General features: G+C 38.3%; 1 protein-coding gene across 4 annotated transcripts in view; it reads right to left on the bottom strand.

Annotated features, from left to right (window-relative positions):
• LOC127425490 (engulfment and cell motility protein 1-like) overlaps positions 1-27,052 on the bottom strand; it is a 178,930-nt gene that overhangs the window by 48,381 nt on the left and 103,497 nt on the right. For all 4 annotated transcript variants that reach the window (XM_051671552.1, XM_051671553.1, XM_051671551.1 and 1 more), the window contains 4 exons: positions 25,312-25,434; positions 24,837-24,965; positions 11,923-12,027; positions 10,443-10,551 (listed from right to left, as the gene is read on the bottom strand). In XM_051671552.1, coding sequence (XP_051527512.1) covers positions 10,443-10,551; positions 11,923-12,027; positions 24,837-24,965; positions 25,312-25,434 — 466 coding nt within the window. The remainder of the gene's footprint in view (positions 1-10,442; positions 10,552-11,922; positions 12,028-24,836; positions 24,966-25,311; positions 25,435-27,052) is intronic.

The following is a 27,052-nucleotide window of genomic DNA, read 5'->3' on the forward strand; positions in this document are numbered from 1 at the left end:
TGCTGTGATTGGTCCAGTTTGTAACCAGACACTGTGCCCTAGCATGACAAAAAAGATATCTGAGGTAGCATCACATTTTCTCCAAGATTATTTTAAGATCTATGCATTATATTGCATTGTTTTAATTGGGAACATCTGCTGTTTTACTATTCTGTTTATGTTTCATTAAGTTACAAGTGAAAACGCGACAAAAAGATAAATCTGTTTACAACTTATAAACTCAAAAAGCTTTTTTCTAGGGGCTTTTACTTGATAATAGTGTCTGTAGCTACAGACAGGCACTAAAAGCTGCCAGGTCGGCATATTTTAGCAAACTCATATAAAATTACCACAACAATCCTAGGTGTTTATTCAGTACTGTGGCTAAATTGTTTAGGAATAAAGCATCAGCTGAACCAGATTTTCCATCGCAGCACAAGAGTAATGACTTCGTGAATTTCTTTACTGATAAAATTGAAATAATCAGAAATCAAATTGGAACTATACAATCAACTGTCACAGCACCTCAAAAAATGGTGTCTCATAATTTTCCTCATGAGCAACTTCAATCCTTCGCTGTCATAGGTCATGAATCGCAAACAAAACTAATAAAAAAAATCAAAAGCCACAACATGCATGTTAGATCCAATACCCACTAAGCTCTTAAAAGAGGTATTCCCTGTAATCTCAGAACCTCTTCATGTCCCAAGAAACTTTAAAATTGCAGTTATCAGACAGCTTGATCCTGGAGAATTGGCCAATTACAGACCGATTTCAAATCTACCATTTATGTCGAAAATACTAGAAAATGTAATGTCCTCCCAACTATGTACATTTCTACAGAGAAACAGTATATATGAACAATTTCAGTCAGGATTTAGGCCCCATCACAGTACAGAGACTGCACTTATCAGAGTTACAAATTACTTGCTCTTATCAACTGATCGCAGCTGCATTTCTCTTCTAGTGCTTTTAGATCTTAGTGCTTAGCGACAGATCACGACATTCTCTTGAATAGGCTGGAAAATTATGTTGGCATTAGTGGACTTGCATTTGCATGGTTTAGGTCCTATTTATCAGACCGCTACCACTTTTCAAATCAAACAAAAGTATGGAGTGGCACAAGGATCAGTTTTAGGGCCTCTGCATTTCTCCTTATACATGCTTCCTCTGGGAGATATTATCAGGAATCATGGAATAAGTTTCCACTGTTATGCCGACGATATTCAACTTTATATTTCTTCTAAACCCAACGGAAATTCACAATTCTCCTAATTAGCAGAGAGTATCAATGAAATCAAAGATTGGATGGCCAGAAATTCCACTAAATTCCGACAAAACAGAGGTACTTATTATTGGACCAAAAACCTCTATATAAAAAAAAAAAAAAAAAAAAAAAAAAAAGCCGCTAAAATATAATTTGACTCTTAATGGATGTACAGTTACGTCATCTTCTACAGCGAAGAACTTGGGTGTTATATTTGATACCAATCTGTCCTTTGAAAATCTAATTTCCAATGCTTGTAGAACAGCATTCTTCCACCTCAGAAATACTGCTAGATTACGACACATGCTCTCTGTTGCTGATGCCGAAAAACTAATTAATGCGTTCATGACCTCAAGTCTAGATTATTGTAATGCATTACTGGGAGGATGTCCAGCAAATTCAATAAATAAACTTCAATTGGTTCAAAATGTAGCTGCCAGAGTGATGACTAGAACCAAGAAATATGATCATATTAGCCCCATTTTATCATTATTACACTGGCTACAAGTAAAATTTTGCATTAATTTTAAAATTCTGTTAACTACATACAAATCTTTGAATGGTCTAGCTCCACAGTACTTAAGTGACCTTCTGACACGCTATATTCTATCATGTTCATCAAGATCACAAAATTCTAGCTTGTTAATAGTTCCTAGACTATCAAAATCCACAAAAGGAGGTAGATCCTTTTCCTGTTTGGCTCCTAAACTATGGAATAGTCTCCCTAACACCTAATTTATCCATCAACTCACAATTAGGCTGCTTTAGTTAGGTCTGCCAGAACCAGACACATCTATCATGATCTATAACTCTGCATAAAACTGAATGACATCTACGCTAATATTATTCTATTTGTTTTCAAATCTCAACCTCATATCCTGAGGATACCAGAGCTGGCCAGATCCAGCTCCGTTCCTGCTTGGTGTCGGACTCCACTGCTATGTGTCTCTGCGTGATGACGACTAAATGCAGCCGGTACTAGCCAGACATCACTTCAGTCATTTACGATGGACTTCAGAGGATGAACTGATGCCAACTCCAACTGTAAGACATCGGATACTTCATATGCCACTGCCTGAACACTGGATTTAGGATGGACCCCACCAAATCTCACCGAAATGACCTGCCGGTTGAACTGTGATGCACCTCACTGATCTCTGCCTGCATCACCTATGTCTATTGATGGACTACACTCTTGAAATGGAATACATAGACCATCATTTAATTGCCAACAAAAGCCTTCATAAGCCAACTAACAAAGTACAATGCATCTATGTGAACTTCTGCAGTTAACCCAGGATGGACTTTACATTAGTCATTAATCTTACAGTTCATAAAAAAATATTTTTTTTAAACACTGGACCTTAACACTTACTTAGTTTACTAATCTTAAACCATGACTTGCACTGCACACAAATAACTAATATTGACATTATATTCATGCTGGTTAGCCAGAGGGGAACTGGCCCCCACAGTGAGCCTGGTTTCTCCCAAGGTTATTTTCCTCCATCAACCATCATCTTATGGAGTTGTGTGTTCCTTGCCACAATCGCCTTCTGCTTGCTCACTGGGGTTCTAAATACAATTATTAATTAATTACTTTTTTAAACGCAATTTACAATCATATTTAATCAAACTACACAATGATCCCTCTAAGATTTTATAGATATTACAGTTTCATTTTTTTGTTAATGCATGATTTTCTGTAAAGCTTCTTTGAAATGATGTGTATTGTGAAAAGCGCTATACAAATAAAAATGACTTGACTTGACTTGATATATATTTGATATGTGAGTGACACAATATTTGTTGTAGTCTACTCGAGAACTTTCCGATCTGTTTGATGTTTTGACTGCATGTTTGACAGTATAGAGTAAATAATCATATTTCATAAGTTATGAAAACGGAAACACTTCTAATTTGTCAACAAATTAAAAAGCAGTTAAAGTTGGTTATAGTGCCTATATGCATTATAAAGTCCAGCTTCTAAGCTTTAAAATGACACCTAGTTTGTGTTGGTCAAGTGAGTAGTTAATTAATAAAAACATTTTCAGAACATCAAAATATGTATTTATTATTATTTAAGCAACTCAAGAGCAAGTATACAGTATATGCCCGATTTATTTTCTCTATGCATGGCAGACAACATGCATAATAAATAATATGTACCTAAATCTAAAATGTTCACATACTCTGATGAACTTATTTGAATGCTACATTGATTTAATAAATACTTTTAAATCCATAAATTACATTGCTTTTGTACGAAGCCGTTTAGTGCCACGTTTAAAAAACAAATCTAAAATTTCGAGAATAAAGTCCTAATATTTTGAGAGTAATGTCAAAATTACGAGAAAAAAGTCACAGCATTATGAGATTAAAGTCGTAATATTTTGAGAATAAGTCGTAAAGAAAGTTACTTTGTAGTGGACAACAGCAAAGTGGAGCGCCTGGGTATTTGGATCCAGTAAACACCATAGATGCAACATAGATGCTTAATTTCCTCCCCAATTAGTATTTGTTTGTTTAATTACAATTCTTAATCCATTAAGTTATTAATGGCAAATAATGAACAATCAATTAATCGTTAACAATCCCAATTAATACCTATCCTGAAAAGACCTGGCAGCAGTCTGAACTGTCCGCTTATAATCTTCATTTGGCTCCAAGTTGGAATAACTTTGAGCTAAAGTTTTATACCACCAGGCTAACATGCCCTCCAACCTGTCTTTTAATTGCAGTTTTTAAAACTTCAGCTAAAAAAAAATAATAAAAAAAATACAGCATGTAAGTGGTTCTTTGAACCTCTTTGAGCTGCTAATGGGACTTTATAATTTGACTCAGCCGCAGGGATCACTTCAAAGCCAATGTAAACTTAGCTCTTTAGCATCCATCATTCTCCATGTAATTGCCCATTCTGTCTGTATGTTTGTCAACGTTTGTGCATTGAGGGGTTTTATTACTGAGCACAGCCAAAGCGAAATGGAGGAACTGCAACCTGTCAATCCTGACCTCCATAACCATTTCTAGCTTCTGTACAGAGGAGTACAAAAGTTAGAAATGTAACTTGGCATCCCCTGCATTAAAATACCAGGGCAACTTGGCTAAAATTTTATATTTTCAATAGGCCAATATTAGACGACTAAAAATAGTAGTCTACTCATTTAGTGGGTTTATATTTGGTGAAAAAAAAAAAAAAAAACATGGGTTTTCGCTGTAATATTTTGAACATTCAAATAGTATGTGGCCAGGAGCCCAAGGGTTCAATTGAAGACATCGGCTTGTACTGTATGTGCCGAGGCCTTAGTGGTCCAAGTGGTCAGCTCGCACTGTATGTTTCAAAAGTATAGCTTCCTTTGACAGTCTTAGGCCACGCTGCCCGAGGCCCCTGCAGTTGGCCCCACTGGCCTGGTTCAAAATCCAGCCACTATAAATATGCACTTCAGTGGATTAAAAGACATGGGGGAGTTCCATGAAGATGCAGAAAGGAACACTTTTGAAGAACCCACATTATCCATTATCATAATCTTGGTAACAACTTCTTCTGGATTCATCCACAGACTCAACATTGATCCCTGGGGAACTGCACAGGCTTGTCCAGGCCTGGTGCCATGTGCTAATCTTAAAAGTGTGCCATATCTCAGTAGGGAGCTGATGCTTTATAAGCAAGGATGTCAAGAATCCGAGAGGTGTGAGATGATGCGGACGGATGCAGACAAGCCTATTCCTATACACACACACTGTCTGCAGTGAGAATGGAATCAGAAGCCAGGGTCTCAAGTAGACATGACTGATTGATTGATATCAATGTTACAGGCCCAAACCAGAAAGTAATTTCCATTTTTCCATCCTGGATTGCATGCACCGTCAAGATGTCTATTCTAGGGGCCTGAGTAGCTCAGTAAGTAAAGACGCTGACTACCATACCTGGAGTCGCAAGTTCGAATCCAGGGCGTGCTGAGTGACTCCAGTCAGGCTCCAGTTGCTAGGGTGGGTAGAGTCAGGTTGGGTTAACCTCGTGGTCGCTATAATGTGGTTCTCGCTCTCGGTGAGGCACGTGGTGAGTTGTGCATGGATTCTGTGGAGAATACGTGAAGCCTCCACACGCGCTGTCTCCGCAGTTACACACTTAACAACCCATGTGATAAGATGCACGGATTGACTGTCTCAGACGTGGAGGCAACTGAGATTCGTCCTCCGCCACCCAGATTGAGTCACTACACCACCACGAGGACCTAGAGTGCATTGGTAATTGGGCATGCCAAATTGGGGAGAAAATCCAAAAAATAAATAAATAAATAAATACAAATGTCTATTCTAATAGCATTGTGAAGGAATTTGAAGGAAACACTTATTAATATTATTGCTCATACTTCAGGATTTAATAAAATCCTTAACCCCAAGTATTAAACTATTAAATGTTCAGCACTGTTTTTGCAACATGAATGATGCCTTCAATCATGCGGCTTCTTGAGGAAAGGTGTGCAGCTGATTTTTGCCTGGCAGATGATATAACGTGATATAAAATCTAATTGGCTTCCATTGACAAGCAATATTAAGTGATCAGATTATCATATATACTTGGGTGTGGGCTCTTTTGACTTGGGCCAGTAAGTAACACCCTACCATACATCCAGACCACCTTAGCAAACATATATAACACTCTAAAACCAATTCAAACATCTTACCAACTGCATAGTAACACCCAAAGTATTTACACCATTTGACCACCTACAATATGTCACTGAAACATTCCCTTTTGGATGTCAGAACAAAAAACAGCTGATGTTTTTGCAACATTTAGGATTTACTGTAGATTGTATATCCAATCTATGTACATTAAGATGTTTATCAGATGTTTGTTCACAAATACAATGTTTAAAATAGAACACAGTGCTTTCCAGATGATGTGCTCTTTCATAGACATCTCTGTTACTTACTGGGATTCTTATTCATTAACTTGAACTCTGTAGTAGGCCAGGTTATTCACAGTTTGGAGCTCAAGGCATAAATATTCTCCATCATTAATATGTGAATTTGGTCTTGGAGGTGGAACTGCTCTGAAGCACACTCTATTTCTTTTGTAAAAGTGCAATAACACCGTAAATCCATAAGCAAGGACATTTCTGCTCGTAGCCATTTTGATTCTCCACATAAATATTAGATACACCTTTTTAAAAGCTGAAATAGGAAGCCATTGCATGGCGTCTGACCACAACAGATTCCATTAAAGCTTTTGCTGGGAAAACACAGCTGGCTATAAAACTTTCATTGGTTCTCTGAGGAGGTGAAATTGGGACACCTGGCCTCCTGATACATAATTCATGACTGCTGACAAGATAGCTGGTCAAACAGAAATCCATGCAGCTGCTTCATAAAACATATTTAAATGTGATGTGGGAAATTACATACATTTTTTTTAGCACTGGTAGAGTTCAATTGAAAAGGTATTGAGAGATAATTTAAGCGAAATTGTATGCCCACAACAGTGTATAGTGACAGCAGAATTTATGGGAAGGCTAAAACAAGTGTTAAAAAACTTTCATTAACATAAATGAGCAATCATCTGCACCATCGTTGTGGTCTCCAAGGCATTCACAGGTGTGATATGGTTTGGAGCTCTTCCTGTATTGGTGGGCTCACAATCTTGACATAAATACACAGTCTGAGAGAAACATCAGGTCCAGGCCCACCACAGCTTTACTTAAATGTGAATGAGGATTTGAAAGTGATTCATAAAAAGGCAGTTTTATGAATCCAATTTTTTCATAATTTAAAACCGTAAAAAAATAATAATAAATAAATAAAAAATAACATGCGTTATTTCTTTAAAATTATTGCCACTTGGTTCGACATTTTGCTATAAAATGCATCGACATTCAGAGAGTATATTTTTAAAAGTGGCTTAAGTTCGCAAATACTTTTTTGGGCCACTGTATTTTTTTAAGGTACATAACAAAACTGGCTGTAGGCAGGGGTGTAAAAAGTACTCAGAAATTATACTTAATTGAAAGTATGGATACTGAGTGAAAATTTTACTCAATTAAAAGTCCAAGTATCTAGCCAAAAACATACTTGAGTGAAAGTAAAAAAGTATTCATATTAAATTGTTCTTAATAATTAAAAAAAAAGAAAAAGTAAAAAGTAACTTTTTTCCTAGCCAGAATGAAATCATGAGAGGAGACTGTGTGAGAGAGGATGTTGATGAATTTGATTGGTTTGTTAAGTCACCTTTTTACGGTCTCTGACTAATGTCATATTTCTCAACCTGTGGCATTTGCAGCCTGGTCAAAGAATCATGTTACAATTACTACATTTTTGCTAAATGAATTTTATGTGGCCTGTTGTACATAACACAGCAATTTCCTGGTGGAATGAACACTAGAGGAGCTAAAACAACAATTACTTTTATTCCCATTCACTCAAATCACGAGTAAAACGACATATTATCAGTCCATGAACACTAACTTTTTGCTCCGTTCCTCACACAATGCTATCTTATGACATATAAAAACTTACTATAGCGCATGACTCATTTTAACGTTTGCATTACATAAACAACTACATTAACAAGCTTCTTTAAGCGTGATCAAACTGTGCGGTAGCTCAACCGATAGAGCGTTGCATATGCAATAAAAAGGACCGTGGTACAAGTCAAAATGATGTGGTTGCTTCAGATGTTTTTTTTTCATCTCACATTTGCTTTTTCTGACTCTATCGGTTAGGTTTAAGTTTAAGGTTTAGAGTAGGGAGGTAGGTTTTGTTGATTTAAATCTTGATAGAACATTAACCTTAAAAACCTCATCTGTTCGGGAGAACATTTCACTCTTTTTTAGCGGCACACAGTGGACATTTCACTCAGAACTGCCCCGAGAGGTGTAATGAACCAGATAATGCTATTTAGCAAAAATGTTGCCAGTCACGCAATGTTTGTTGCATGGGAGAAGAAACTCACGAATTGCGATGTCAGAGTACCCAGCCCCTTGAGACATAGGGAAAGATAAAAAATATTAAATTGAAGCATTTGCTGTTGAGCAGATGGATGAATTACATAAAATTCATAATTAACATTTACTCTGATTCCATTATTTTTATTATTATTATCATTATTATCATTGACTTCATAACTGATCAATCTGTAGTAGCAGCAGGCATTTAGAATAAAGTTTAGGACAAAAAACCATCAGTTTTTCTCACTTCGTGCTCACAGTTTTGAATGAATACATCACATTCAGTCAGGCGGTTACATACGGTCTTGTCGCACAAATATTTCATTGTATCTGAAGCTCAAATCAGATCGAAACTCCACACAGCTGCCGTGCGACACTCTATTTGAACTGACTGACCTCTGGTCTATCATCTGTCGTTTGCTGCATGCAGTGAAAAGGCAACAAAAATGTAATGAGTACTTTTCAAGTTTGAATAAAATTGTAAGGAGTAAAAAGTACTATTTTTCTTTGGAAATGTAATGAAGTAAAAGTACAAGTATTCCGTTTAAATTACACTCGAGTAAAGTACAAATCCCCCCCAAAAAATACATAAGTATTATACTTATGATACTTTTTACTCAGTTACTTTACAACCCTGGCTGTAGGTCAAACCCTCACAGCCTCATTTTCATTCACTTCAAATATCAAATATCTACCCTGACTAAGGTCAATAAGTGCACTATAAATTGCTTTGGATAAAAGTGTCTGCCAAATGACTACTTACAAAAGTGAGTCTGTGAAAGCCATGTTCTTCTTTGAAAAGAAGTCCTAGTTAAACAGCAGTGTCCTCACTCAGCCCTGGCTTTGAAAGGCACACATTACTTTTAAATGAGGAATTACATTAAGCTTTCTCAGCAAGTTCATTTAATTAAGCTTCCAATGACAGGGTGGTGGAGCGATGCTCACCAAAAACTTGCTTGCTGTTCAATAATACTCAAAAAGCTGTCAGTGAAGTTGTGTTAATAACACATCTCTGATAACCTGAATCAGAATACCAAATTGAGTTTTTATACAATAAAATGCTTTGCTGGCTGCTTATTATTCTCTCAATATTGTGGCTATTAAATGTGATGAATCACTATTATAAGCAACCGAAGACCAATGACTTGTGGATTTCTTTTCAAACTGTGCTGCATTAGATTATGTGCGACTGAATAAAGCAACAGATTTACAGTTCTGTTTTATACCTCAGCACTCACAAGAATGAAGAGGAGCCTTTTTGTCTTAGACCTGCCTAAAATGACATAATACATTTTAAGCAGCCATGCAGAGGTCAAATTTACTTGTCTCTGATGAGGGCTGAAGCAGTCATGGAGGTGGTTTTTCAGTATATGAAAAGGTCTGATCTTGGATCCAGAGAGTGGATAAAACCCCTAACCCCAAAGTATTAAACTTCACCACATAACTCATCCTGTACAGGCAATCACCACTCACATTTTCTTAAGAAAAATGTGGATCTAGTAATACATTTGTTTCTACTCTAGTTATAATGATTTAAAGAACTTCACAGCTCAAATAATACAGAAGTTTTAACAGAAGAATTAATGTAAGTGTTTTTATAAAATTATAAGCATCACATTTCTGCCTTATACTCTCCAAAAATTGGCCCCATTCACTTCCATTTTAAAGAAAAGGATAAACGAGACCAAATAATTTTTTATGGTAATCAACATTATGCCACAAATGCTGTCGACTGAGCCTAACTTGTATTGAACCTGGAATATTCCTTTAAAGTACATGAGTCATCAATGAGTCATTGTTTTTCAGTCACACATATGACACCTCACGGTGCTGCCCATTGAGTTCCATCCCACACCTCTCTGACCTGCTCACCACCATATATTATCTTTCTCTCTGCCACTTTCTATTACACCTCTGCTTTACTTGCAAGTCAACAGAACATCTGACCAAGCATTCAGCCAAGAGGTTGAGTCAGAGAATAGTCTAAATCACCATGCATTAGCTCAGGTCAGGCATGGCCCATAGTTGCAGCCTCAATTTGAGGAAAAAAAAACAGTCATAAAAGTCCAGGCAGTGCGGAGGTGGAAGACAGTAAACATTAGGCACTTCACTTCATTAATTTATGAACTCCTGAACAATTATAAAGTGTAATGTTGGCTTTTATCTTTGTTCACTCTCAGCACATATGAGAGATAAACAGAGTGAAAGAAAGAAAGAAAGAGAGAAAGAAATAGGATCACACTTACGAAGTTCTCCAACTCTGAGAATCTCGCACAGCATCTTTGTCAGTTCAATACTACTGCGACCGAATGGACACTCATGCTTGTCCTCTCGACTGCTGTTCTCCAGAACAATCTGCAACATTCACAGGCAGATGTTAAGGCTTTTACCTAACTCGAATAAACTCTTAACTTTGACCTAAATAAATGAGTGAAACAAATGGAGATGTTACACTTTCTTTCTAACAAAGTTGCAACAAACACATCTGTAAAAATGCTAGACACTGTTGGCTGAAAGCACTAGATGTAGTGTTTCCTGGAGTACTGCATGATATTGTTATGAGGGTGATCTAGGCCCCATTTACACCTGGTATTAGCATCTGTCTCTGGTGATCTGATTCGATCAATGCAGGTATACACAGGTTCAAATGCACTTTGAAGTTGTGTTGTGATCCGATCACTCAAACCATTTTCGGCAGTGATTAAAGACAAATATGGGAATTTGGGTGAAGAAGCCATTATTGCAAAATAAGCTATTACTCCTGTTATTACTGTTGTTGTTACGAGCAAATATCTCTGATGAACTATTTTAACAGGTTTGACACAGATAATGAGTGACTCTCAAGTGAGATTGAGAAGGTGTATTTTTGAGTGACAGGCCGCTCATGTGTGCACATACTGTGAACGCACACGCTAACTGCCCGTAGCTCTAGTGTAACATCAGCCATGCTCAGATATTATTTATATTCATTATGTCATTCATTACATCTTTTTACTCTTTTGCAGTTTATTTCCCTCTCTAACTGTAATGCAATTCAGTGATAAAAACAAATAAACTGTAAATACTCTTGAAAATGGACACTTCACAATTCATACACATTTTATATGGATAAATAAATTTTTATGATGACAACATAACGTGGGTCGCAAAAAGAGGCTGTGTGTTGATAGCGCTGTCCTAGCGTTTACTGGGATATTGTGTAACCGTGATGGCAGTAAGCAATGAGCTGCAGAATTACTGCAGGCAGCTGTGGATGCAGTGGAGTGGAATAGTACAGTTAATGGGTGATGTGAGGGGACAGGGAGTGTCCTCATTCAACATTACTTCACTTTCCTTACCGGGTCTGTGTGTGTGTGTGTGTGTGTGTGTGTAGGTCTAGGGCTGCTTGATGCATTTTGAAGAATGCCATCAGTGAACTGTGATATTTATTTTTATTTTTTTGCAATAACGGCAAAGGAACATTCAGGAACTAGACACAAATGGGACCTGGAAGAATATTTGGAGAGCACCCTGTTCCAGCACTCTTGCAAAAATTTATTTATTTATCCTCATCTTTAAGACTCATAAAGTGGCAAGTCAATGGATCTTAATGTAAACATATGACTCAGATCTGCAGTGGTGAGGTAATGCTCGGCTTTAGAAGAGCTAATTGAGCACTCATTAGATAATAAATAAATACTGAGTGCTTTCTCCGTTCCTTTCCGTAGGTGTGTGGGCATGTCTTACCCTGATATAGGCGTCCTGATGGTGCCTGGCAAAGTAAAGCATGTTATCCAGAGCCAACATCCCAGGAGGAATCTGAGTAAAGTCCACCGCAGGGTTCACGTGATTCTACACAAACACAAGAACACAGTAAGAGAGGTGCACATTGTGAATTATTTTTGTTTCTTTAATATTGTTGCTTGTCAGATTGGGTGATATGACCCAGCAAGAGCTTGCGTAAAAGCCAAGGCAGACTGTGCAACATCGATCATGTCAGACTGTACGATATATATCGTAGGTGAGATTTTGGTCATGATTGGCAGCGCTGACTTGCCGTTTTAAATCACAAGTTCAGACAAGTGTCTGGAGTCAGTTGTGGCTGGGCAAAAGAGGTCACGGACTGCTTATCAGAATCAGAATCAGCCTTATTGCCAAGTATGCTTACACATACAAGGCATTTGTCTTGGTGACAGGAGTTTCCAGTGTACAACAATACAAAAACATTACAAAAACAGCAGCAAGACACAGATAATAATAAAAAATAAAAAATAATTATACACATACGTTCAGACACACACATACATACATACACACATACACATAGATAGTGCAAATCTAATACAATCTGTTATCTGTTATGTACAGTGCAAAATACAAATCTGTTATGAACAGTGCAAATGTTTTATTTATTTTTTTTTTTTATTTTTTTTTTTCCAGAGGAATGAAATGGCAGAAGAGTGTTGGATAAACATAAAAAAAGACTAAACTGTGTATTGCTCATAGTTATTGCTCAATGGGGTAATTTAACTGTTCACGAGATGGATAGCCTCAGGGAAAAAAACTGTTCCTGTGCCTGACGGTTCTGGTGCTCAGAGCTCTGAAGCATCAGCCAGAAGGCAACAGTTCAAAAAGGTAGTGGGCAGGGTGAGTGGGGTCCACAGTGATTTTTCCAGCCTTTTTCCTCACTCTGGAAGTGTACAGTTCTTGAAGGGTGGGCAAGGGGCAACCAATAATCCTCTCAGCAGTCCGAACTGTCCTTTGTAGTCTTCTGATGTCTGATTTCGTAGCTGAACCAAACCAGACAGTTATTGAAGTGCAGAGGACAGACTCAATGACTGCTGAGTAAAACTGTATCAGCAGCACCTGTGGCAGGTTGAATTTCCTCATACAAGGAAGTACAACCTCTGCTGGGCCTTTTTCACAATGGAGTCAATGTGGGTCTCCCACTTCAGGTCCTGTGAGATGGTAGTGCCCAGGAACCTGAATGACTCCACTGCTGCCACAGTGCTGTTTAAAATGGTGAGGGGGGTCAGTGTTGGGGTGTTCCTCCTAAAGTCCACAATGATCTCCACCATTTTGAGCATGTTCAGCTCAAGGTTGTTTTGACTGCACCAGACAGCCAGCTGTTCAACCTCCCTTCTGTATGCAGACTCATCGTCATCTCGGATGAGGCTGATGACAGTGGTGTCGTCTGCAAACTTCAGGAGCTTGACAGAGGGGTCCTTGGCGATGCAGTCATTGGTGTAGAGGGAGAAGAGTAGTGGGGAGCACATCCCTGGGGGGCACCTGTGCTGATTGTACAGGTGCTGGAAGTGAGTATCCCCTGTCTCACAAGCTGCTGCCTGTCCGTCAGAAAGCTGGTAATCCACTGACAGATAGACATGGGAACAGAGAGTTGGTGTAATTTATTCTCGAGTATAGCTGGGATGATGGTGTTGAAAGCCGAACAGAAGTCCACAAAAATGATCCTTGCATATGTCCCTAGTCTGTCCAGATGTTGCAGGATATGATGCAATCCAATGTTGACTGCATCATCCACAGACCTGTTTGCTCGATAAGCAAATTGAAGGGGATCTAGAAAGGGTCCAGTGATGTTCCTCAGGTGGGCCAACACCAGTCTCTCAAATTATTTCATGACCACAGACGTCAGGGCGACAGGACTGTAGTCATTAAGTCCTGTGATTTTTGGTTTCTTTGGGACAGGAATAATGATTGAGTGTTTGAAGCAGCATGGGACTTCACACTGCTCCAGTGATCTATTGAAAATCTGTGTGAAGATGGGGGCCAGCTGGTTAGCACAGGATCGAAGACACGCTGGCGAGACGCCATCTGGGCCTGAAGCTTTCCTCGTCTTTTGTTTCCGAAAGACGTGGCTCACATCATCTTCACAGATCTTAAGTGCAGGTTGAGTAGCAGGAGGGGGGGTTGCAGGAGGTGTTGGTGTTTGTGTGAAGTGAAGGTCAGAGTGGGTGTGGGGTGTGAGATTGGGCCTTTCAAATCTGCAGTAGAACACATTCAGGTCGTCAGCCAGTTGTTGGTTCCCTACAGGGTTGGGGGTTGGAGTCCTGTAATTTGTGAGTTGTTTCATGCCACTCCACACTGATGCAGGGTCGTTAGCTGAAAACTTGTTTTTCAGCTTCACAGAATATCTTCTTTTAGCCACTCTGATTTCCTTGTTCAGTGTGTTCCTGGCCTGATTGTACAAGACTTTATCCCCACCCCTGTAAGCATCCTCTTTGGCCTGACGAAGCTGCCTGAGGTCTGCTGTAAACCACGGTTTGTCATTGTTGAACTTTAAATAAGTCCTAGTAGGAATGCACATATCCTCACAGAAACTGATACATGAGGTAACAGTATCTGTGAGCTCGTCCAGGTCTGTGGCTGCAGCCTCAAAAACACTCCAACCCGTGCAATCGAAGCAGGCTTGTAGTTCCCGCTCTGCTTCGTTGGTCCATCTCTTTACAGTCCTTACTACTGGCTTGGTTGATTTTAATTTCTGCCTGTAGGTTGGAAGAAAATTAACCAGACAGTGATCAGAGAGTCCCAAAGCTGCTCTAGGGACAGAGCGATATGCACCCTTTATTGTTGATTAACAATTATCCAGTATGTTCCTGTCTCTGGTGGGGCATGTAATGTGCTGTTTGTATTTGGGCAGTTCACGTGTGAGATTTGCTTTGTTAAAATCCCCAAGAATAATAATAACTGAGTCCGGGTATTTTTGTTCTGTGTCTGTGATTTGATCAGTCAGCTGTTGCAGCGCTGTGTTCAAATATGCGTTTGACGCGATATACACACACCAGAATAAGGAAAACTCCCGCGGCGAGTAGAAAGGCTTACAGTTAATAAAGAGCGCTTCCAAATTAGGACAGCACATTCTCTTTAACGTTGTTACATCTGTACACCAACTTTCATTGATGTAAAAGCATGTTCCACCGCCTCTTGTTTTCCCCGTTAACTCCGCGATGCGATGAAGCACAAGGCAGCAGAGGTTGAAAAGTCCTTGTTTGTGTGGGTGAGTAGATGTAGTTCATCCGTTTTGTTAGGAAGAGAGCGGAGATTTGTTAAGTGAATACTCGGCAGCGCTGTTCGAAATCTGTGCCGACGGAGTTTGACCAGCGCACCGGCTTGTCTCCCTCGCCTGCGTCTCTTGAACAGCAGAGCTGCGCCTCCAACTAAAATGTCCAGTAAAACGTCTGAATATTCGGGAAAAGATTGTCTGGTATATGCTGTCAAATGTTCAGCAGTTCGTCTCTGGTAAAACTGACTGGAAAAAGATTACTAAACACAGGATAAACAAACAAAAACAACAAAACAATAGGAGCGCTCCACACCGAGGCAGCCATCTGCGGCACCATCATGATGAAAGGGGCGACATAATGTTCTTTAGAGCAGACCAGGGTTATTATAGTTTTGAATTTTTCATTTAGTTTTTATTTCTGTGTGTCACATTTTCAATGTGACATTCCAATTTAGTTTTCACTCAGTGACTGTTAGTTTTATTTTTTTCAGTGTTTTCTAGTTTTAGTTTAGTTTGTTTTAGTTTTAGCATTTTATGGCAGCCAAAGCTAATGCGTTAACTCATATCATTGAAATATGTTTAACGGTGTTAAATTTCTCAGAGCAGTCTAATGTTACTGCTAACTGGTGTCATTTTCATGCCCACAGAAGTCATGTTGTAAAAGTTTCAAATTTTATGGTATACTGTGCATCAAAAACTAATATTAATTTTAAGTTAAGGGTTCAAGCACAAAATGCTAAAATCCTATTGCTATTTTTTGGATTTTTATAATTATTTTGCTGCCGTAAAACTGAGCGTGCAGACCAAACCGTAAGGCCTACAGACTTGAAACTTTGGGCAATGGTAGTACTCCGGCTGGCTAGCCTTACGCATGGACTCGGCCCGATCGGCCAAAGGAGGGCGCTATAGTGAACTAAATGTTTTTTTAAATTGCTTAGAAATTGGCAGCTCAGCGAATATTGACACTGACTACCACCCCTGGAGTCACAAGTTCGAATCCAGGGCGTGCTGAGTGACTCCAGCCAGGTTTCCTAAGCAACCAAATTGGCCCGGTTGCTAGGGAGGGTAGAGTCACATGGGGTAACTTCCTCGTGGTCACGATTAGGGTTATCACTCTCAATGGGGCGCGTGGTAAGTTGTGCGTGGATCACGGAGAGTAACATGAGCCTCCACATGCTTTGAGTCTCCGTGGTGTTATGCACAGCGAGCCACGTGATAAGATGCACAGATTGACTGTCTCAGAAGCGGAGGCAACTGAGACTTGTTCTCCGCCACCCGGATTGAGGTGAGTAACCGCGCCACCACAAGGACCTACTAAGTAGTGGGAACTGGGCATTCCAAATTGGGAGAAAAGGGGATAAAAAAAATTGCCTAGAAACAAAATTATTTGATCCTGTGATTCTTTGGGTCATGGCGAATCTTAAAGTTTGTTGTCAAATTTTAGCTCTGCCTTCTAGATTTTCCGCCATATGGGATTTTTGCAAAACATACTTTTTCAAACTAGTCCTAGGCTATTTGCTCTATCGGAACCAAACCAGAGGATAAATATTCTCTGGAGTCCCAAACATCGACCAATCAACTTTCAGCAGCTATTAGATAGGGTTAGAAAAGGCCGATAATAAAGAAACATGCTAGGCCTATATGTCTCTTGGCCCAAGAAGTCTGTACAAAACTTGAAAACAATTAGCCAACGGGAGGCGGCATCACATTTTACATGCGTGTAAGTTGTTCTATATACCCTGGCGTTTCACACAGACACACGTTATTCATATTATATGATAGATCTTCTCATTCTGAACAACTTTGCCTCAAGAACCATTAGTTTGAATCAAATCATTCATTAAACATTTGAAATTAATTTTAAAAACTACTTTTTCAAACTAGTCCTAGGCCGTTTGCCCGATCAGAACAAAACCTGTGCAGAAAGATTTTGTGGAGTCCCAATATAAATAATTATTTTTAAAAAATTTGAATTTTTTTATTCATCGTCGCAACTGTATGCCACAAGTACGAAGTGGGCATGGTCACTTTTACTTAAATGGTTATAACACTTGAACAAAATGAGATATTATCACCAAATTTTGGACACTTGTGTAGGAGGTCAATTTGAGGACACATGAAAAAATTGTGCACCTCTGCCTCTTGATGGAGCTATAACAATTAGGAATTAAAAAAAAAATGCCATATCTCTTGTGCTACCTAACCTGATGTTTCTGAAAATGAAGGCACTTTGTTTTAGGTGCTAACAGACTGTCTAATTACTATTTAATATCTGTTAAATATGTACTTAAATGCTTGAACCCCGTTAATTGCTGCTTGCAGCTATATTTTATATTTTGCTTCAATTGGCTTTTGAGTTATGAAATATATTTGAGTTTAGATTCAGATTTTTCCATTCATGTTAATTTTAAAAAAAAAAAAATTCAGTTAACAGAATGTTTTCCTTTTGTTTTCATTAATGATAATAACACTGGAGTGGACTAGACATAATTTTGATAGTACATTCATTACGTAAAAGTAACGTTATATAACTAGATGTTTATGTTGTATACTATAAACAGACAACCTAATATAAACACTTTTAACTGAATGTCTCTCTGTGTTCCTGTTGGTTCTTCACACTGCAGGATTCCAACCCAAAATTTTCAAAACAAGAAAGAAAGAAAATCTCTGTAAGAACTTCGTCAGAGGCTAACATTCATTGCAAAGGTAATAATCGTCCATGGATGAGAATGTCACACAGATCCAAGACTGCCCATTTTGCCCTATGACAAATATATATTTTATGATTCCTGAAATTAGTCTCAGACAGCAATATCGTGGTCAAAAATCACACAATATGCACCAATCCTAAGAGTGGTGCATGATCAAGTGGAAACCATACACATACTCAAGCTGTGACTTCATGACTTGTTTTGTAATGATGCTGAGAGTCTTGTATTGCATTTTGACTAGGTGCGTGAGATAAGACAATTCTAAAATTGGTTCCACTGCTCAAACTTAACTTTAGAGGCTCCGTGATTCAGAAACAGCCTTGTCCATCCCTGGTGGATGACAGAGGCCCAGCAAGCTCTCTGCAAATGTGAAGGTGATATCTGCTCCCTCTACTTACCTGTCTACTTCAAACTAATCTGCTGTCTCCAGAAAATCTGAGATGGTTGCCTTTGAGGATGAGGGTTCTATCATTGTCTGACTGGATATAGTGTTGTCAATTATGCTGTTTTTTGAAAGTTCTGGCCTTTTGATGAATCCTGGTGAGTCTGTGGTGCTGAAAAGCAGAACCGCAGAGCAGACACATGGCTTATTATAGAAGAATAAAGAGGCAAGTGAGAGATCGCTGTCTGCACCAACTTATTAGGTAGACACCTTTCTTTGAGTGAGAGAAACAAAGGGAGAAGAAAGAGGGACAGAGACAGTGGGTATGTTCAGAATGGCATTCTACCATACTACTCATACAATACTTGCAGTATACCGTATGATTACTGTGCACAGTACTTTGCATGCATGGAATACTTGACCTTACTAAATAGAATAGCATGCACTGTTTGGTTGTATACTATACTACTATGCACAGTATACTTCATGTAGCGGATGGCGTTCAGTTATCACCTAATAAATAAAAATACAGGTGCATCTCAATAAATTAGAATGTCGTGGAAAAGTTCATTTATTTCAGTAATTCAACTCAAATTGTGAAACTCGTGTATTAAATAAATTCAGTGCACACAGACTGAAGTAGTTTAAGTCTTTGGTTCTTTTAATTGTGATGATTTTGGCTCACATTTAACAAAAACCCACCAATTCACTATCTCAAAAAATTAGAATACATCATAAGACCAATAAAAAAAACATTTTTAGTGAATTGTTGGCCTTCTGGAAAGTATGTTCATTTACTGTATATGTACTCAATACTTGGTAGGGGCTCCTTTTGCTTTAATTACTGCCTCAATTCAGCGTGGCATGGAGGTGATCAGTTTGTGGCACTGCTGAGGTGGTATGGAAGCCCAGGTTTCTTTGACAGTGGCCTTCAGCTCATCTGCATTTTTTGGTCTCTTGTTTCTCATTTTCCTCTTGACAATACCCCATAGATTCTCTATGGGGTTCAGGTCTGGTGAGTTTGCTGGCCAGTCAAGCACACCAACACCATGGTCATTTAACCAACTTTTGGTGCTTTTGGCAGTGTGGGCAGGTGCCAAATCCTGCTGGAAAATGAAATCAGCATATTTAAAAAGCTGGTCAGCAGAAGGAAGCATGAAGTGCTCCAAAATTTCTTGGTAAACGGGTGCAGTGACTTTGGTTTTCAAAAAACACAATGGACCAACACCAGCAGATGACATTGCACCCCAAATCATCACAGACTGTGGAAACTTAACACTGGACTTCAAGCAACTTGGGCTATGAGCTTCTCCACCCTTCCTCCAGACTCTAGGACCTTGGTTTCCAAATGAAATACAAAACTTGCTCTCATCTGAAAAGAGGACTTTGGAACACTGGGCAACAGTCCAGTTCTTCTTCTCCTTAGCCCAAGTAAGACGCCTCTGACGTTTTCTGTGGTTCAGGAGTGGCTTAACAAGAGGAATACAACAACTGTAGCCAAATTCCTTGACACGTCTGTGTGTGGTGGCTCTTGATGCCTTGACCCCAGCCTCAGTCCATTCCTTGTGAAGTTCACCCAAATTCTTGAATCGATTTTGCTTGACAATCATAAGGCTGCGGTTCTCTCGGTTGGTTGTGCATCTTTTTCTTCCACACCTTTTCCTTCCACTCAACTTTCTGTTAACATGCTTGGATACAGCACTCTGTGAACAGCCAGCTTCTTTGGCAATGAATGTTTGTGGCTTACCCTCCTTGTGAAGGGTGTCAATGATTGTCTTCTGGACAACTGTCAGATCAGCAGTCTTCCCCATGATTGTGTAGCCTAGTGAACCAAACTGAGAGACCATTTTGAAGGCTCAGGAACCCTTTGCAGGTGTTTTGAGTTGATTAACTGATTGGCATTTCACCATATTCTAATTTTTTGAGATAGTGAATTGGTGGGTTTTTGTTAAATGTGAGCCAAAATCATCACAATTAAAAGAACCAAAGACTTAAACTACTTCAGTCTGTGTGCATTGAATTTATTTAATACATGAGTTTCACAATTTGAGTTGAATTACTGAAATAAATGAACTTTTCCACAACATTCTAATTTATTGAGATGCACCTGTACATGTTTTGCATTTTTATATCAATTTATTTTTAACAATGTCTTAGCTTTGACTGTCTAGTCAAATAATGATTTTTAAAACCTTGAAAGACATCAAGTGCATACATATGTGGCAAACCGTATCCTACACAGTGTGCTGTAGTTGTATACTTTAAGATGGATCCAGATTCCATGAAGTCATCTGTAAGAATAGTAGTGTAGCCTGATATTCCAAACATTGTTTGATGTTATTTGAAATTTTTTCCCAAAAAATAAAAAATTAAATAAAAACAAAATGCACAAAAAAAGAAAAACAAGTGGCATCAATTATTGTTTGAAATGTTCAAATCATTTCTGCACTTCGATTCAAAAGTTTTGAAAAGTTTTGAAACAGTAGACATTTTTGTTCTTGAAACACATTGATGCTTCTCTTCACCTCGGATGCATTAAAGTGATCAACAACACTACCTTAAACATTAGTAATGTTGCAAATTATTATTACAGATTGAAATAACAGTTTTTATAATTGTATTTATTTTAAAGTGTAATTTTAACCTGTGATGGCAAAGCCTCATTTTAAGCAGTCATTACTCCAGTCTACTAAGAACATAATATGTTATGTTATCTATTAGATATTATTTTAATGTACTAATTTAAAACTCAGACTAAGAAACATTTCTTTTTATAAGAACAGTTGAAAACGGTTGTCCTACTCAATGAAGTGTTGATATCGCAATACATTATCTTTTTTCTGTTGCTGAACAATTGATTTACCCTTGCAAGTCATATTTTTGGTTTTAAAAATGACCAAAAAGAAACAAATCTCGGACCCACATTTTATTAGGTGGCCTTAACCACTACGTACTTAACCATAATGTACTTATTATGTACATACATGTTGTTGCATTGTAATTACATTTAAAGTACTTGCATTTAATTACATTTGTAGTTACACTGTTAACTTTACCCCTAACCCTGACCCCAAAACCTAACCCTAACCCCTAATCCTAACCCTAACCCTACCCTTACTCATAAACCTACCTGTACCTCAACCTCAGTAGCAGCAAATGTGGGAATTCTGCAGAACAACATGTAGTTACACAGTAAATTTATAGTCTTGTATGTATTTAATGTTAGTACACAGTAGTTAAGGCCACCTAATATAAAGTGTGACCCAAATTTCTCATCAGTATATATATATTTTTTTTTTTTTTTTTTTTTAATTTTGAGATGAGGCTATTCCATGTACTTGAAAGAAGAAATCAAACTGGATCCAATCAGGACAGAGAGGAAAGTGGGTGGCAAATAAATCAGAGTGTCTAGTTTGAGAAACAGACCACCCACAGGTCCTGAACTTAAAAGACTGAAGTGTAAAGGATTAAAAATGAGTATTATGGATGGATGAATCAAAGTTTAAGATGTTAAAGGTGTTGTTAGAAAAGCTTGGTTGGAAAATCTGTGAGAATTGTCCTACAAGCGAATAAAATTTTTGGGAAGTGCCGCAGAAAGCATGGGATGGAACTTGACCTAAAGATGTAGAATAAACAGCCTGCTTGAATGCCTGAGATTTCATTGCTGCAAGTGGAGGATTTTTAAATGAACAGAAAATTTGAAGAATACAGCATTTATTTAAATACAAATAGCAATTTTTAACATTATAAATGTCTTTCTTGTAATTCTTAATCAATTTAAAGCATCCTCTGTGAATAAAATTTCCTTTTTTCTTCAAAAACATAAACATTTCATAGTGAATCTAACTTTTGAACGGTGTATTGCATAATGTTTGACATACTATTTAGTTCTAAAAATAGTATGCAGTATACAGTATATCAGGGATCGGCAACATATGACACGTGGGCTAATCACTAACACGCGATCAATAGTAAGAGAGAGAAGTATTTATTTTATTTATGTTAGTCTAGCCCTTATTGTAATCCTTGGTCATGATCACGCAGTGTTTTTATTAAGTTAAGAGCTGAATGGTACCCTAAACACTATTAAAGTGTGATTCGTGCAAACTATTTGCACATCATGAGCTGCTGATATCGCAGCAATTCACTTTCGGGTAGTCATGCAAGTAAACCTGTCCTCTTTGTGTCGGTCGCATAGAGCAGAAGACTATAGCCTATATTATCTTGTTTTATTTGTTCCTTTTTGCAACACATGATGTAAATAAGAAAACACTGTTACCAATGTTCTGCACAGTGATAAATAAGGAAAATAAAAAATGGCACTTCATTTTAAAAAGGTTGCCGACCCCTGCAGTATATAATGAGCAGTATATAGTAAACATTGTGCTAGTATTCCATTCCAAACATTGCCAGAAACAGTCCACTGCCAGCACACAGTACTTAAAAACAAGTCTGTGCGGCATGGGCACTAGGGACCAATTTCCCATCCATCAATGTGACAGTGCCCTGAGAGAGTTGGAACACAGCCCTCATTAACACACACTACTGTCCTAACGCATTCTGTACAGCTCCCTAACAGCAAAACTAACACCACACTTCTCCCAAAACACAGTGGCAACAGTGTATGGTCCCCACAAAGCAACCTGTGTTTTGCATGCGAGGCATGGGGAAACTAATGTGTGTGTGTCTGTGTAATGTGAGTTGGTGTTAACACCGCTGGAGGAGTTCAAGGAAGGTCTTATCTTCAGGCAGCACACAGCACTGTGAAAGGAGTCTTAGTGAATCTCAGAACCTCAGAGGGGTTTAGGAGCACTCAACAACTTCAGGTTTGCTCCCCTTCAAGCCACTGACCGCAATATGCGTGCACACAGACCTTCTCCTATCTCTGCTCTCCATCACACCTGCTACAGCCTCTCCTTTTCCCGATTACCTGCTGCTTTCATTTTCTCAAGCTCAAACTCTGGAAAAAGTATGTATTAAAGCAATAACACAAGCAAGAGTGCTGGTATGGCCGTTTATCAGCACGGCTGTGATTCGGCCAGCTGAGTGTCACAGTTAATCACAGCCGTGCTGATATAAGTACCAAACAGCACGATTGCAAGTGTGATATTGCTTTTATAAAACAGCTCAATGGACATGCAATTAAACAAGTAAAGAAAAACTAAGAAACATCTCAAAAATCCTCGTTTTTGGAACTACGTTCTTATGCCACGGACCCGCAGTTGATAGTTCGAAAGATTTGCCCAAGCTTCCATTACTAATTCTAAAGTGGCCTGGAGAACTTGTAACAACGGCGTGTGTGTTTGTGTGTGTGAGAAAGAGAGAGACAAAGTGAGCGTGAAAGAGAGTGACTGAGAGTTTGATTACCTGCGTCTGTCGCAGTGATGAACAGTAATGCTGAAGCTGTAAATTTAACTCTATTCTTCAGCTGTAATGTAGTGTGGTACTAATCCACTCTGAGCATACTCCCTCTCACCAGAAACTCACTCATAACACAAAACATGGTAATTTGAAAGATGGCCATCTCTTGCCGTAAATGTGTAATTTCACAGGGATGAATCAAAATATATCTTGTTAATCTGGTTTAGAATGCCACAAACACAAGCAGAGTGATACAAACAGCAAAACGTCCGAATGCTGTTATGACTCCTTTATCAGCACTCTTTGAACACCTGTCGTCCAATCAGGAACCTAAGACCGGAACTAACTTTTGTATAAAATTATGTACTGTATATATCTATATTTTCAGCATTTTGATAATATTCGATTCAAATTTCCACTTGTAGGAAATGCTCCTATTTTGCATTTTTTAATACAAAATTTTCCATTTTAAATTATATTACCAGCACAACAATTTGAGTCAAAAGTTGAATTGTAAAATTAACATGAATTTCAGAATGTATTGGTATTTGGAATGTCCACTATTTGCTTTAATGACAGTTTGCACCCGAGCTAACATGGACTTCACAAGTTTGTGCAAAACCTGATGATCCATGTTTACATTAAATCATTAATCATTACAGCATGATTTGTGAATGTTGCATCTTGTGTGCTTCAATGGAAGCAAGGAAATCTGACCTTATATACAAATAACTTAACATAGTCACAAATTTGCTTATTTGATTAGTGACCTTTAAATAGTGTATCTTTTTTTTGTTTTTTTTTTGGAATGCCCTGTTCCCACTACTTACTATGTCCTCATGGTGGCGTGGTTACTCACCTCAATCCGGGTGGCGGAGGACAAGTCTCAGTTGCCTCCGCTTCTGAGACAGTCAAGCCGCGCATCTTATCACGTGGCTCGCAGTGCATGACACTGCGGAGACTCACAGCATGTGGAGGCTCATGCTATTCTCCGCGATCCACGCACAACTTACCACGCGCCCCATTGAGAGAGAGAAACACTTAATCGCGACCACGAGGAGGTTCCCCCATGTGACTCTACCCTCCCTAGCAACCGGGCCAATTTGGTTGCTTAGGAGACCTGGCTGGAGTCACTCAGCATGCCCTGGCAAGATGTCTAACAGTGTAATATGTGAAAACTTACAATGAAGCCCAGTTTTTTGTAGTCTCGGGTGTACATGGATTTGCGCTTCTCAATACTGCCGCTGTTGTTGGAATCGCACTCAACATCGAAAGCGATCCTGCGCAGCTCAAAGATGATATCCCTCTGAGCCTACACAAACAGGAATGAAAACGTATTATTACACTGCTTTCTGGAATACTTGATTCTGATTGGTCAATCGGAGTATACTGTAGTCAAATGGTTTAATGATCATTAAGCTGTATAACTGCCCTAATTGATCACTGTACCAGGCAATCTATTTCCTAATTAGCATTACTAGTTTCATATTGTATCATTTGATCTTTCTTCTCAAATAGTAAAATTATTTCAACTTATCTATGTTTCATGTCCGTTTATTTGGCAAGTAGCCTTTTAATAAGCAGGACATTACATTATCCATGTATAGCATATTTGAGAGATCAGATAGTTATTACAGTTATTATAAACAGAGACACACCTGGTCTTGCGGGTCCATTTTCGTCATCATGCGGTCCTCCAAGAGGTTAAAGGTCAAGACCTGCAGCACATAAAGCTGGTGGGCCATCTCATCATTGATGGGTTTGTTACTCCTGATCACATTCTGGAAACAAGAGAGAGACAATGGACAATATTAAGAATGGAGATTGTCTCAAAACCTTCCTTTATTTGTAACACCATTTGACCAATGAATTTTCATGACTTTTCCAGTCTTTCATGATAACTGAATAAGGATTTTTTTATTTTTTTTTATTTACAGTGAAGTTTTTGGTGTTACTCAGAGAACAGGATACAAAAGTTTAAGTCTTTTTAAATAATAATGCTTAATATGACATCGTCATATTAAAAAATCTCTGTTGTCTTTTGCTCTTGCTACAGTATACAGATCAGCCGAGCCTTACTCTGGTTTCCTTGGTGAATTTGCACATTTTCAATCAGATCTAGTAGTTAATGTAGATAGAGCTTTAATTGTTGGTGACTTCAACATTCACACAGAATATGAATTTGACACATTGGGATTAGCATTTGTCAATATTCTCAACTCTCTTGGAGTCAGACAAAATGTGACCAGACCAACTCATCGCATAATCATACACTAGATTGAATTCTGTCATGTGGAGTTGCTGTTGATACTATAGAAATTCTACAGCAGAGCGATGACATCTCAGATCATTACCTCGTCTCTTATTTGTTGCGATCAGCTAATGTCACTCAATCTACACCACGCTATCATTCAGGTAGAACTATTCTTTCAACCACTAAAGATAGCTTCACTAATAATCTTCCAGAATTGTCTCACATACTCAGTAAGCCAAAAAGTCTAGAAAAACTTGATGTAATAACAAAGTATAAATACAGTTTCTATAGCACTCTTGATAGTGTCAGACCCCTTCGGTTAAAGAAAATTAAAGAAAAAATCCTCGCACCGTGGTACAATGATCACATTCATGCTCTCAAGAGAACAGTTCGGAAAATGGAACGCAAGTGGAAGAATACAAAATTAGAGGTATTTCGCAGTACATGGAAGGATAGTGTCTGTAGCTACAGACAGGCACTAAAAGCTGCCAGGTCAGCATATTTTAGCAAACAATAACCACAACAATCCTAGGTGTTTATTCAGTACTGTGGCTAAATTGGTTAGGAATAAAGCATCGACTGAACCAGATATTCAGTCGCAGCACAATAATAATGACTTCATGAATTTCTTTACTGATAAAATTGAAATAATCAGAAATCAAATTGGAACTATGCAATCAACTGTCACAGCACCTCAGAAAACAGTGTCTCATAATTTTGCTAACGAGCAATTTCAATCCTTCACTGTCAAAGTTCATGAAGAGCTAACAAAACTTGTCAAAAAATCAAAAGCCATAACATATATGTTAGGTTCAATACCAACTAAGCTCTTAAAAGAGGTATTCCCAGTAATCTCAGAACGTCTTCTTAATATTATTAACTCCTCACTATCCTTAGGACATGTCCCAAGAAACTTTAAAATGGCAGTTATCAAACCACTTATTAAGAAGCCACAGCTTGATCCTACAGAATTGGTTAATTACAGACTGATTTCAAATCTATAATTTATGTTGAAAATACCAGAAAACGTAGTATCCTCCCAAATATGTTAATTTCTACAGAGAAATTGAATATATGAAGAATTTCATTCAGGATTTAGGCCCCATCACAGTACAGAGACTGCACTTATCAGAGTAACAGATGAC

The sequence above is a fragment of the Myxocyprinus asiaticus genome, chromosome 34 (genome assembly GCF_019703515.2).
Source record: "Myxocyprinus asiaticus isolate MX2 ecotype Aquarium Trade chromosome 34, UBuf_Myxa_2, whole genome shotgun sequence".
NCBI classification, from domain to species: Eukaryota; Metazoa; Chordata; class Actinopteri; order Cypriniformes; family Catostomidae; genus Myxocyprinus; species Myxocyprinus asiaticus.